The sequence below is a fragment of the Vidua macroura genome, chromosome 3 (assembly GCF_024509145.1).
Source record: "Vidua macroura isolate BioBank_ID:100142 chromosome 3, ASM2450914v1, whole genome shotgun sequence".
Classification (NCBI taxonomy): Eukaryota; Metazoa; Chordata; class Aves; order Passeriformes; family Viduidae; genus Vidua; species Vidua macroura.
In genome coordinates, this window is record NC_071573.1 from 27,989,666 (window position 1) to 28,003,963 (window position 14,298).

The 14,298-nt window shown below is 36.8% G+C and overlaps 1 protein-coding gene across 4 annotated transcripts in view; it reads left to right on the top strand.

Moving 5' to 3' along the window:
• EML4 (EMAP like 4) overlaps positions 1-14,298 on the top strand; it is a 146,837-nt gene that overhangs the window by 70,445 nt on the left and 62,094 nt on the right. For all 4 annotated transcript variants that reach the window (XM_053973342.1, XM_053973341.1, XM_053973343.1 and 1 more), the window contains exon 2: positions 7,166-7,348. In XM_053973342.1, the coding sequence (XP_053829317.1) occupies positions 7,166-7,348 (183 nt within the window). The remainder of the gene's footprint in view (positions 1-7,165; positions 7,349-14,298) is intronic.

A 14,298-nucleotide genomic window follows, 5' to 3' on the forward strand; every position in this document is an offset into this window, starting at 1 on the left:
AGACTTTCAGAATGTGGTCCCTCTTCAGCATATGAAAAGTTGTTTTCTTAGAAAATTTTAGCTAAATGAGTTTGGGCATTAGGGAGCATGGGAATTAACCTACATCATTTCATGCTCACTTAATTTGTCACTTTTAAATTAGCATTTTAGCATGGAAGTTTTCTAAAACTTCTTGCACAATATGAAATATTTCCAGTGAAGGAATACTAATCTATGTTTGCTAAAGTGTTAATGCATGTGTAACTTACAGCAGGGCAGTTTATTCTGTGTGAATTTCCAAACCTCTGTTAGAAAAGATGCCCCCTGCCCCTCTCCTTGCTGTGACATGAAAATGGGGTGGCACCAAATATTGATAAGAGCTTGGAGTGGATGGGATAGCTGCTGAGCCATTTATATGGGGGATCCCAAGTGAATGCCACCATGGATTCTGCCTATGGGGTGTAGAGGTCACTGATTTGTAGCAGAAACAATATTTTGGGAGGGGAAGGGCTTGTCTTGTGGATTGAAGGCCAAGCACTGAAGAGCAATATCAAGAGCCAAGCAATGTTAGGGGAAGAAAAGTACTTAAAAACCACAAGGCTTTTTAAGCAGTGGGTGGGGAAAAACCCATGAATGGTCTTACTCTTGAGATGCATCTCAATGGAGGTGGAGCTGATAGGAAGTATGCAGTTGGGGAAGGCTATGAGGCAGTGTCTGCATAATTATCTGCCTCTTCAAGTAATCAAATGGTTACCTGTGTCAAATATGAGAAATGTCTGTAAGTGTTTGTTCTGTTTTTGCAGTCTGCCTATCAAAGCTAGTATCAGCAAGTATGAAATATAAAATTTTTGTGCCCAGTAAGTTATATAGTTACAGGAAATTTATGCAAGCAGAACACTCATGTTGATCAAATACGGTACGGGTGGGGCTGTGCCCTGTGAATCTCATGCTGATGTATTTCTAGATTATCTGTATTAAAACTGAGTGTTTGCAGCAGCAGATACACAAGCTTATTACAAAAATATTTATGTTTTCTGTAATTTGTGATTATTATTGGACTATTTTTTGTCAGGATGTTTTTATGCCATCTTTCTATCTTTCTCCTTCCTTTGCTTTTTCATGTCAGGAAAATAAAAATATACTAAAGCCTATGTGCACAAATCTGTCTATCATAAACAAGTATAGCTACTAATTGTTAGTTGAGAAGTGGTAAATCGTCTTACATGTCAGAATAACTCTTTCAAATAAAGTTGCTTGAAAACATGGATCATGTCCTTTAAAATGTAGTGATGCAGGCTCATGGACATGAACATGCTTCAAACTGACCATAAAGCAGTCCACGGTATTGAAAGCCGGTAGCAACTGTTGCACTGCAGAATATTCATGGGCTTCAACAAAATCATCTCATGGATCATCTACAGAAAAATAAAATACTGCTTGCTGTGGACTTGTGATCAAAATGGTTTGTGGAATGGCTAGTGTACAGTAATATATCATTTTTTAATTTATTAACTACTTGTAGGGGGTAAAATTAGATGAGTGTATGAAACATTAAAAAGCTCATGAGCTGTGCAAGGAAGACAGTCTGGTTGACGTGATGGTCCTCGTGCAGCATCAGTCCTGAGCAGAGTGGAGTGTGACAACGTGTTCTTCCTGAAAACCTGAAGAAATGTCTTTGAAGGAGACAAATTTCAGGTTTAGCTCGTGTTGGAAATGTTAATATACTGCACTGTCTACAGTCAGTGACTTACCTGTACCTATCTCAGTACATCTGTATTGTTATTCTGAAAAGAAAATAAAGAATTTACACTTTTGTTACCAGTATCAAGTGTGAGATCAAGCAGTGCATTTGTTTTAATTTGGTGTAGGAAAACTGGAAGAATAGAGAAAAGAATGAAAAACTAGCAAAGGAAGCCAAAGATGTGTGAGGAAATTGAGGAAGTTAAAGGCCAGAGTCTTGTGCTTGCAGGAAGGGAGAGCTGGGGAGAACTTCCCACTCCACTTCCATGCCATAAGCTCTAGGTACTAGGATAAGGCAGTATCATTTAGGTTGTGGGGGAGCTCTTTGAATCCTCTGTGTTCATGTTGTGTGCTTTAATTCCCATTCTTGGATTATTTCCATGACTCACATCCTTTACAAAACTGAGATAATTTGTGCATGTGCTGGCATTTGGAGGAGATACTGCGAGCAAAAGTATGGAGCCTTAATTCTACTTTTCTTTTTATTGTTGTTGAAAATTATGAATTACAGATTCTGAACATAATTCTTGAACTTGGCACCTTTTATTAGCTACTCTTAAGACAGATGATCTGCAGAAAACTGCAGAGAGTTTTCTTCCTCATAATGTGTAGGAAAAATAAATTTGTCTGGTATCTCTCTGGAAATACAAGCCTCATCCAGAGTCAAATTTTTCAGTGCTATTAGAACAAAAATTGGAAGTTATACAAATACATACTTTCCCTCACACGTGAGCAGATCATGGTCCTCGTGAGAAAAGGCTCCTTGGGGACAGTTATCTCCTGAAATTGTCAGCCAGATCTTTATACCAGTCCCAGTAATTTCTGTTCCTTCTCCCTAATAAAGGACTCTTACCACTCTGGGCAAAATATAGAAAATTCCGTGGGTGTCTTAACAGCCAGGCATTTAAAATTACCTGTGGTTTATATGGCTTTATTGGATAAAACATAAGATTTTCCACCCCATGGTTTAAATTTCCATGGGCTGGAATTTATAGAATTTGTTTTTCTGAAATGCTGCTTACATCTGAAACGAATTCCTTACTTAGATTTAGTCAAAGCTGGGAGGAATTGACTCTGAGTGATGGTAATGGATGCTCTGGATTTGTTGAGAGGGCCCAGAATAGACAGTTCAGTAGTAAGATTTTTTTTTTTTTTTTTCCCAATGTAGTTAGTTCAACATTCTCCTAGGCAGCGAGTGATGAAGGGTGATGCTTTTCAAATGCTGAAACCATCACATGCCTGCTAGTTGAAATTTGAGGAGTGATACGTGGCTTGGAAGGTTTGTTAAGTACCATCGCTATGTCCTGGATACTCGTTTTGGAGCTCCTGGCCCAGGTCTAAGGGGCAGTTTGATCTGCTTTGTTTGATCTGCTAGGAGTGGTTTGATGCCTGTGGCTGTGAGGAGTCCCACACAGAGTAACCTGTCTGTTGGGTGGTGTCCATTGACTATGAGAAATGAACCCTCATTTTTAGAGTTGTCCTTGTGTCTCATAAGTATCGAATAGAAGCATCCCATGTATATCCCTTCTTACTCCAAAAGTAAGGGAAGAATTGATGTTTTCCTGGTTAAAATTAAAAAAATCAAACCGATGAACTATGAAAAATAACAGAACATTTTGTCTTGAAAGTTGATGTACTGTATAGTTAAACCTAGAATGTTTTTGCTGTCATTTGAGTGCCAATACTCTTACCTTAAAGCAGTTTTTAAGACTGAAATACCTTAGATTCACATCTCTGTGGATGTCTCCTCACTACTACCAGCGAGCACTGGTGCATGATGCTTTTTTTCCACACTGGATCTTGTTCCCAGTGTGTCCCTTAAAGGCATAAGTCATCAAGAGCTTAGAAAACAAGACCAGCACATCCGAAATGGTGATGTTTGGTTATAATAAGAATAACCAGATAACTAAAAAGCTATTTTTTAAATGAATTGAATGAATCAATAGTTGACTCCACTTACAAATTACTTGCTCTATTTGCCTAACTGGTTTCCCTTTTTAAATAAATTTCCCTCTGGTTTAATAAAAGAAGAGCAGCTTATGGAAAGCCTGGATAGATGCATGTCTACGTCAGCACAAGGGGGAGGACAGATGTTTAGGAGTGGGAGAAGATGAAGGGAGGAGATGAAATTTTGTTTCCCATTGACTGATTGTTCTTGCATAAGAGCTGTTTCCTCTCTGGGGGAGGAGGGCATGTCCTTGAAGGAAGGGGTTTTTTTTGCTTGAACTTCTTTTGAAGTAGTTTTTTAGATTATAAAATATGTTTTAAATGAAAGAAGAAATCTGGAAGAGATTTTGAAAACTTCTGTGAAGAAAGGTGTAATTGTGCAGATTTGTCAGAATGATCTCATGGATTCCAGCTTTGTTTACTTTTAGGGCATCGTCTTTTAAGATAATCCCTGATGAGTTACTTTTCAAGACACTGCCAGGAAGGGCATGTTGGAATTAAGTTGAATATTTGCTGTAATGGATGAGATATTTGGGTTGGGAATTAGTAGTTTTAATTCTGTAATAGTTGCCGGGGTAGTATATGGTTGTCATCACTTGAAACAGATGCTGCTTCTGTAGAATGATAAAGAACAATGAAATGTCTTCCAAGTGTGCTACTGTATTCTTTGATCGACCAAATTAGTCTTGATTTCCTGGTGATATCCTTTCAATGTCTCCCGTGCCCTCTCTGCAATGCAAAGCAGCCGCTGGTGGTTTGGAACCTCCCACTGTACAACAGGGCACATTGCTTTGCCTGGTTTGGAATCAGCTGAGTGACTCAACCTTCTTGGCCTACTCCTCATGCCCCATTTCCATAGCTGTGCCCTCTGACAAGCTGTTGGGTTGAAGCTGAGTTTGAGGGTCCTTCTGCCTCTCTGTGCTGTGCCAAGGCTTGAGCTTCCTCAGTACAGCTCACCGAGGAGAACATTGGTCAACTCCTCTGCCATCTCATCAGATGTGTTGAGCAGGTCAAAGCATTGCAGCTCACCCTCACAGGGCAGGAAAATTGGCTCTCTTGTTCTTCAGAGTTCTAATTAGTGACATAACTGCATTTGGGAGTTGCAGCAGCCAGATAATGCACCCCAGTTTTGGGGTGCGGGGTTCAACAGCAACAGTCTGGTCAATGCTAGTAGCTCATGGGAAATGAAGATGTCCAGAGATGTGCAGAGCATTTGCTTCTGTGCTCATCAGAGAGACCAATCACCAGTGGAGCTTTTCTTGGTTTGGTAATTACTCTTGTTTGGACTCTACACAGGGAGCACAGTAATATTTGGCTTCTAAAATGATGATTTGACATAGCTACTTATTTCTTTTAAAAGTGTTTTATAGTGATCTGCTGTGTATTTATGTAGCCTGGGAACGTATCCATAATTTATCCATTATAATGGATAATATCTACTAATGGAAGACTTTGACCAACAAAAAAAGCAAAAAAACTAAGTTGGGGGGAGTTTCCCCCTCATTTTTTCCCCTCCTCTTTTTTTAAGGAAATGTCAAACTGCTTTTTTCTGTTTGAACTGCTACTCAGTGTAAGAGAAGTTAAAAAGTTTATAATATTTTGAAAATAATTGTTCTCTGGAGTGTTCATTCTGTCTGGTCTACTGCAGCTAATACTTGCAGGATAGTGAAAATATGAATTATATAGTATTTTAAGTCCATTTGCTTTCCTGAAGTAAAAGCTTAGGTGTGTATGCATGTAGGAACTTCTCCCAGCTCCTTGAAACAGATGGAGGCTTATGTTTTGAACATGAAGATTTTAATAAAAGAATCTTACACAGTCCTTCCCAACCTGGGGTAGGTGTCACAGGTCTGGGTTTGTAAAGTCCTGCTGAGAGAGCATTAGATGTGCTGGGCTGTGGAGTTATTAAAGTCAATTTTCTGCTTATAGGGAGGTACAGTTATGGATGGCAGTATTAAAGATATTTTTGTTGAGTCCTAATCTGTTGTCTCTGGGTCTCCATTTGATTATGTACCATATTAATTGATTAATTCCCCTGCAGTTCTTTTCATCAGCCAGAATGAATATAGTACTAACCATGAAGTGTACACTTCTGCTTTTGCATTAACCAAATTGTGACCTAAAACAATATGCAAAACTGTCATTTAGGGGCTGTTTTTTTATTGTAACCTTAAATGTTCCTTTCAGTTCAATAATAATTTTGGATACATTTCATTACTAAAGGGTTTTTAGGGTTTTTTTTTACTAATTATTGCTCTGTATTTCTTTTGTTTATATGTATTTTGAAAGTGCCCCTATGCAAGTATTTCAAAGATTAAGGCTTTTTTTTAGGGCAAATCAAAGTATTAGGATTGTGGCTTATATTAAATTTTTTCTCCTTGATATGTCTTCCTAAGATTAGTGAAAACTAAAGTTTAGATTGAATAGATTCATAGTAATATACCAGCTATTTGCCTTTACTTTTAAATCTGCTGTATTTATTTTGTAAAATACGAACTTAAGTGAACTATATAATGGAGGTGAACTTTTATAAAGCTATATTAGAAGTTCCTTACTGAGTTTTTAGGAAGCCTTAAACAGGATGGTAAGGAATTTAGTACCTTGTGATTGAGTAACATTTTCTTTTACAGATTTTTTTTTAAGTGATTGGCCTGTGATATATTAGAACAGCCAAATACAAAAATCTGTTATGTGTTATTTTGGCTTGGCAGAAATAATGCAAAGAACTGTCAAAGGCAAAGAGTAAGCAGAAGCTGTAATTTCCTTTTTACCACTGAAGAATAGATTTGGCTGGGTTAGGCCTTCAATGCTAATCTATCTCTGTGTGGCCAAACAGATTTTTGGAACCTCTTTGTAGTGCATTTATTTTCTCTTCACTTCAGGCCAAATGTTATAAGGTTGTATGTTTTTTGGCACATTCAGGGTGGTGATGTGAAAAAAGTTAAAGAGAAGGAATTCAAATTAAGAACGCTGATCTAGACCATTTAAATTGAGATTGCCACTTGATGCAATTAGGTCATTGTTAACAGTACTTCTGTGTTCAACTGTGGACTTTTTTTTAACTTTGAAACTTGCTTTAATATTAAGAGTCATAGTTAAAATTCTTGAACAGTTCCACAAGAATATATTGTAGAATTTTACCAGACTTTTATACCTTTTTGGTTAATTTAGTTGGGTGTTTAAAGAAAGTTAATGTCAGTCTTCCTTCTACTTGTAAGCATGTTTTTTACAGGAAGCACATTCTTTCTTGTGATTTTAGTAGGTCCACACTCTTTAAGCCTTCTGTCTTAGCTAATGATTAGTAATGATTTCTGTCTTGAAGTATTAATTCGATATATGCTGTAATATCCATTCCTTATTTGCCTGAACGTGTTTGTTAGAATGTCTTCAGTATTTCAAAATGATGGGACACTTGTGCTGTACATGCCTCTTTCTGTGGTTTTTAATTCAAAACAAAGCATTTCAGTGCCTCTTTCTGCTCTGCTTTTCCCGTGTACAGATGACAGCATCTCGGCTGCCAGCACTTCCGATGTCCAGGACCGTCTTTCAGCCCTGGAGCTGAGAGTGCAGCAACAAGAAGATGAAATCACTGTGCTAAAAGCAGCCTTGGCTGATGTGCTAAGGCGTCTCGCTATCTCTGAAGACCATGTAGCTTCTGTGAGAAAATCAGCGCCAAGTAAAGGTAAGCCCAAATTTGGTAAACTCTTCCTAGAGTCAGGCTGTGTTATCATGTCAAAATGTTCTCCATTGGTCACTTGTTTTTTCCCTTTTCTGTCTCATTTGGAAAGACTGATCTATTTTGAGCTGGAGGGGTTAGGTTTATAATAGTGGTTTAAATATATACGGCCAAGATATATCTGAAATATGCTTATTAATTCTGTTTGCTAACATTTTTATGTTCTTGATACCCCTGAAAATTTTCCTTATTTGTTGCTAAAAGGTTTTAATTTCAATGGTGGAATGTTAACCTGCCACTGGAGGTTCTGGGGCATATGGACAGTTTTGAGTCTCAGCTTTGGCTTTGCCTGGAAATTAGTCAACTAAAAGGGTGTATTAGAGATTATGTTTTCTCTTGCTCCTAAATTATAACCAAAATAAAAACCAAAATACATTGCCACCAAAGAAGAAGGCTTTCTGAATGTAGTTAATTTTTGTCCCAATACAGAGATAACTTAATAGATCTCATGCAAGAAATGACCATGTAGCAGCAATATCTCTTTTGGTTAGTCACTAGAAACTTTTATATTCTAGCACTAGTAGGATTGTTTAAAACTAAAGAAACTAGATACTTTTTGCACTAATTTTTATATGCTTCTCCCCCTTCCCTACCCCCTCAATCCCCCATGGACATTTCATTTTGTGTTCTGGAGAAGTATTTGAATTGAGTTTTGAACTTACTCCAACTTAAAGTTGTGTATTTGAAGAGAATTATGGCTGTGCATGTTTCTGGCATATATCAGGTCTCTGATTATATAAAAGATTAGGTCATATTTCAAATTAATCACAGTTTTAAGTCACTGTAATTGCATGTAACCACATCAAACCATGCAGCATAGCGATATCTGGGCTCAATCCCTGTGTGAGTGTTGCAGTGCACCTATTACACCAGTGCCATTATAACACTGAACTGATACAATGTAGCCTATGCTTGTTTGGGTGACTGCTTTATATAGGCTGAAAATGCTGAAAGTTTGAATTATTTTAGATGTGACAGAGGGATCAAATTCCTTAATTAAGTGTTTTTGCAGTCTTTCTGCCAGATGGAAGGAAGTCATGATGCTAATTGACTTGGGCTCTGAATCCTGCCATTCTCTCTTGCTTGCTAAATGGTAGACTGTTGTCATCTCTGCTTATAAATGCAGCTTTTATCTACCCAATTTACATGTCTGGTCTCATCAAGATTGAAGCTTCTGTTTCCAACTCTTTTAGCAGATATTTTTACTACATCACTCTGCTGTCTGCTATCCATTATGAGAAAAAGAAAATATCCAAGTGAAAAACTGTGGGCAGAACGTGTGCACCACAGTACCTTATTCTTGCTATTTAAATGCAGAGGGGCTGGGATGTGCACAAACATGGCTAAAAACCTTTGGCTTGGAGCTGTCTAACACCTAGCAAACTTTGTGTACAGGCAGGGCAATCTTCTTGTGTTCTGCAAAATGCCTTGGGACTGTCTCATTTTTGGGAGTCTTGGGACCATACTGAATTCTCTAGGTCCATTTTTTCAGTGAGAAATAAACTAAGTATTTGGGGGAGGCAGAACAGAGGAAGGGTGGAATGTCTTCAGTTTGGTCATATTATATCTCTACAAATGAATGGCAACAGCACAGAACTGTGAAGAAAGAGATGGGAACAGGGGCAGATATGTCCATATATGATCTAATTCACTGAACTTAAATGAATTATGGATAATTGACACTGTATTTCATTGGTGATGGATGTGTCCCCATTGTGTTCAGTTACACAACACCTCCAGATAACACATTAACTTCACTGTTAATCATGAAATCAGCTGTATATAGAATTCACAGAAGAAAATGCTTACATACAGAGACTGGAATTTTAAGAGACTAAAATTAGACTTGAAGCATAAACTTGGGATTAAAACAAGTTAATACATTGCTTTTTGCAGCACCCTAGGTTCTACTTTTTATGTCTGTATTTTAAATTCTTTGGCCAAAAAACTCTTGAAATGGCCAAAAAACTCTTGAAATGTTTTAACAGAGATAAATGCATCATTACTTTGAATAAGTAGGATTAGAAGATGATCTGAATTGCCATAAAAATAATACTCAAAGAAGTAATTGTTAGATTTTCTTTGAAGTATTATGCAGGCATATAACAGACTCTTACTAGTCAAGTCATGATTGCTGCAGAGGTAACTGTATTCCTCCAAAACTCATTTTGGTGTTTGTGATCCTGTCAAGAATCTGGATTTCTGCATTACAATAATTGCACTTTCATGTACAATATTATAGTTAAATTTTCTTTAAAAAAAATGCTGAGGCTTTCAATCCCAGAAGTATTTTTTTCTGCAGCAGCCCTTAAATACATACTGACATAAATAATGAGTAAAGAGAAGAGATGTGTATATATCCTTCTGAATAGATGGGGAGAGATGTGTTTAATCTAAAGTATGGCAACACAGTGAGATAAATACTTTTAAAACAAACTGAACGTAACAAGAGTAATAGTACCAGAAAACGCCATCCTGAGTCTTTCCATCAAACAAAGGAGGTTTAATACAAGGTGATTACTAACCTAGTTTGAAGGGTGGCTCTTCTACTTATTGCTGAAATGAGTTTTCTAAAACCTCTCCATTTTTTTTCTTGTTGCCACCTCAGCAGTGTCTTTGAGGATACATTTTTCATAGGCTGAAAATAAGTATTGTGAGCAGACAGTGAATCACACTGAAAGGGACAATTCCATCCTGATCATTTTTCACTTATTTTTCTTATTCTGAAGTTGATGGCTCGATAGTGGTTTCTTCATCCTTTGTCTAGTTTGTCTGCATGGCACATCTGGGGATCTAATTCTGTTCTTAATTTCCTTTATTCTAGATTGACAGATTGAAACAGTAGCTGAAGATAAAGTTTTTGCATTATCCTTTAAATCTTTATTTTTCTTTTCCCCCCTACATTTCTGTCACATGCTTATTTTGAGCTTAGTCCAGTGTCCAGGGAAAAAATTCACATGGTCAGGGTAGATTTTTATTTCTAGCTCATGGGCTCTCTCTCAGGAGACTGGTACCTAGGGTCTCAGAAGCAAATGGCTCTTCATTCAGGGATTTGTGAACTGCAGAAGATAAGATAAAGGGCACGATTTTTTAGGCACCTTAGTGTCTCCTAGTTAAGCATGTAGTGGAGATACTGTATAAGAAAAATGCCTCTAGTAGGGATTGCAGCAGGATTAGCACTTGTCTGTATTTCACAGTGAAAAGCAGGCTGGGAGTGTTTGTACGTAACTTCCCAATACAAAGTTATTCTAAATTGAGCAAATATTTTCAATATAAAAAGATTGTGATAGCGCTTCTCCATCTCTGCACACAGCTAAGAATAACTACACAAAGGAGAAATTACCAGGTCCAAAGACAGTGTTGAGGGTTAGAAATGGGAAAAGGCTTGGTAAGAAATCCTGTCCCCAGCAGCTATAGGGCTTGTAGGGATCATAGTGTGGGGGTGAGTTTATGGGTTTCATTTCTTTTCTTTCTCTCTTTTCTTTTTAAATAGATGGCTTGGTAAGAAGAATTTCTTTGGTGGGAAATTATTTGCATTTGGCAGCTCTGCACTCTGTTGCCACATGCCTCTGCTGTTGATGCATGATTGATGCTGTTAGCATTCACAAAAAGTTCCAAAAACAAAGATTACCTGGACACTGAAGAAAAAGAAAGCATGAAGCAGTCTGGCACTTGTGACTGCCAGCAAGGTAGATTGGCTCACAGCTGGTGCCTGGTAAACCTATTAAAATCTTCCAGGGTGTCAAAATGTGTGTAACAGGAGAATTCATCCCTCAGGCTCTGGGTGTGCAGACAAGTTTGTGGCATACTATGGCACTAGTGAAATATCTCAGATTAATCATTTCACTAGAGTATGAGCTTGTGCCTGAAAAAGTACATCTGATGTCTGCCTGTAGAGAAACAAAGAGTTCGTGTCCTTTTTCTGGACTCAGAAATAATTAAGAGACTTGACATAGGTTAAATCTTTGGAGGAATATTTCCTATTGCTTGGACAGGAATTGGTATTAAATAACTCATATGCAAATTCAACTCACAAAGTGAAATTGGAATAATGGATGGCAGTTTGCAAAGGGAGTTTCCCATGAGAGTGAAGAGTGACAAACTGTGAGGCATTTTATTTTACTTAAAGCAGTGATCTTGGGGACCTGGAAAAGCAGGTATGTACTGGAAATGCAGTTGGTAGGGATTTTTTTACTTAGTTTTTTCTTTGTGAAGTGAGCTTTTATAAGAGGAGCCCATTGAGTTTTCCTTCTTTTTGTGCTCCCTTCTCTTGTATGAAATACTGTGTCTTATCAAATTCCATCTCATTGCACTCATCTAAGCAAAGTATTTCAGATGTAATTTTTACCTTATCTCAACAGTGGTTTCATTTCACTAACATTAAGCAATTTAGTTTTATGTTAACAAAATTGACTTCAGGTGTTCAGCAAGCTTCAGTAATGAAAGCATAAGACAGGTTTGAGTCTTGGTTTTTTTTAGTCTTTACACTATTCAATAAGCAGAGTTGTTCTAATAACTGAGTACGTGCTTATGTTGTCTAATCAGTAAATGTTAAAGAAACAGAAAATAGTAGTGGAAATAGGAAAATGCTTATGGTAGTGGTAGGATATAGGTTCTTATCCACAGTATTAAAACTAACCTGGCAAGCTTGTATGTGGGTCATTTTACTCATGGGAAAAGTCCTGTTGAAGTCTGCAGTCTGCATGCTCACATAACAAATGATGATTCTCTTGAGGTCTTAATGCATTTCCCAGGTATTGGTTTTAGTGCCATCTGTTCTTTTTGCATTTCTTACAATTTTTTTCCTATCTTCTGCTCTGACTTACTAAATATTTTATTTTCTTCTGTTACACTTACTGTTCTGATGTTCTTCATATATTTTTCTTTATTTAAAGAATTTGGATCTAGAGGGCATTAATGAAGTAAGGGCCACTAACCAGTTAAACCAAGTTTAGGATGGAGAAGTGAAGGACAAAGTTCAGAGGTTTTTTTCTAAGTTCTGTAACCTAATAATCTTGTTCATTGTAGAGGAATATTTTTGGTTGTGGTGATAAGTATCCTTATTCTTTTTCCATATCCTTCTTGCAGTTTTGGGTATGTTTTGTGCATCTGTGTACTTCTTTTAGAACAGTGTAAGTAAATTTCCTTGAGTGGTACTCTGCTGTTCTCCATAATGCTTCTCAAACTAAGAATTGTAATGTTGGAAGAGTTCAGTGTTGCTACTAACTTTTTCAAATGAAAACTTATTTATAACACTTGAGTAGATATTTCATCACTTGTTTGCCAGAGAATATCAAATGGTTTCAAATTACTATAATTAAAATTTTATTTCCTCTGCTTAGAATTGGCCCATTTGACAGTTTGTTGAGCATGTAGATGGTGCCTCTGGGAAAGTATAACAAAATAAGATAGAAGGGAGAAGGAAAACGGCTGTGTGATTTGAATAAGCAATTGGCCAAACAAGTCTTTCAGTTTCCTGTAGCATGTTTTAAAATGCCTGCCCAAAGGACAGAGACGTGGCTCCTCTAACACCTGAAAAATCAGTTTTGTATCCCTGTGAGGGTCATTTAAAGTTATAAAAATATGGCTTAAGTCACTGTTTATAAAAATCTAAAAATAAATATTTAATTACTCTCAACATCTAAGTTAGTTTATCTACCTTATCTTAGCTTATCTATCTTTATCTATCCAGGAGAGATGCCCTTGGAGCTCAAGTTGTTTATGCATTAGCTATACACTCCCAAACTGTTGCTTATAAACATACCTCTATTTGGATAGTTCTTTTCCTTTTAATAGTAAATGACAAATAACGTATGTTTAATAGCTGTCTGTTGAAATCTGTGAAATTGGGCTTCCATTAAAAATTGTAAAAAGAATGTTTATTTTTTCATCTGTAATTCAGTTGTAATTACTATAATAAAGTTTGTTGAAACTTAGTTGTCTTACAATTTGGTTATTAAACAAGAAGCATCATAACATACAGGTAGTGATCGGAACTATTTATCCTGATTTGTTTTGTTCATTATTTGAGACCTGGTGTCTCACCCTGACCTGTCTTCATGTGATAGAAGAAGAGAACACTTTTTCAACCTAAGAAGTTTTAATCAAAATTTGACTCTTAGTATGTAAGTGAAGTAGTTGAATAAAACAGAATGCTGAAGAAAATATTTCCCTACCCTTCAGAATGCAGTACTCTCTTCGAAGAGAGTTTTAGGGCTCCCAGGCAGTTTCTTTGCCAGCATCTTCCATGGACTGAGAGACTTGACATCCTTTGAAAGCCTGGAAGCAGAGCCATGACTAGAATTAGCTGCTTTTATAAAATTCATTGTGACACCTTGAACTAAGTCTGAGATTTGTCATTATTTCGATTGATTTTTGATGTTGTTCTATTAGGAAGGAAGTGCAGATAAAATCTTATATTCTTCTATACTTATAACTATTTCTGTCTGTTTTTCCACAGCTCACTCTGTGGGCTCTCTGGAGATTTACACACACTGTACACTTGTTTAGTCAGAGTACTAAATTGGTTTTCTATCCTACCAGGCAGAAAACTCCATGGCATGTAATAGATTTGTAATCTAGAAGTTTTTGTCGTGTTTTGCTGAAAACCAAGTAGTTTAAGATTGTTGAAGGATTTGATATTGTATGCCTTAATGGGGAAAAAAAAAAGAAAAATCTTCCTTCAAAAAATATTTTTTTTTAATAAGGTGTCATTTCTTGAGCTTTTTCTTTTACATCCACTTGAATTAAGTGCCCAGAGAAGTAACTTTAATGTAGCTGCAGCTACTTACTTTAAATTGAAATTACCTGAAAAAGAGAAACAAGTGTTTGGTTTTTCCTTGTAAGAAAGGCAGTCTACCTGTCAGAATATTAGCAAATAGATAGTGAGGATATTG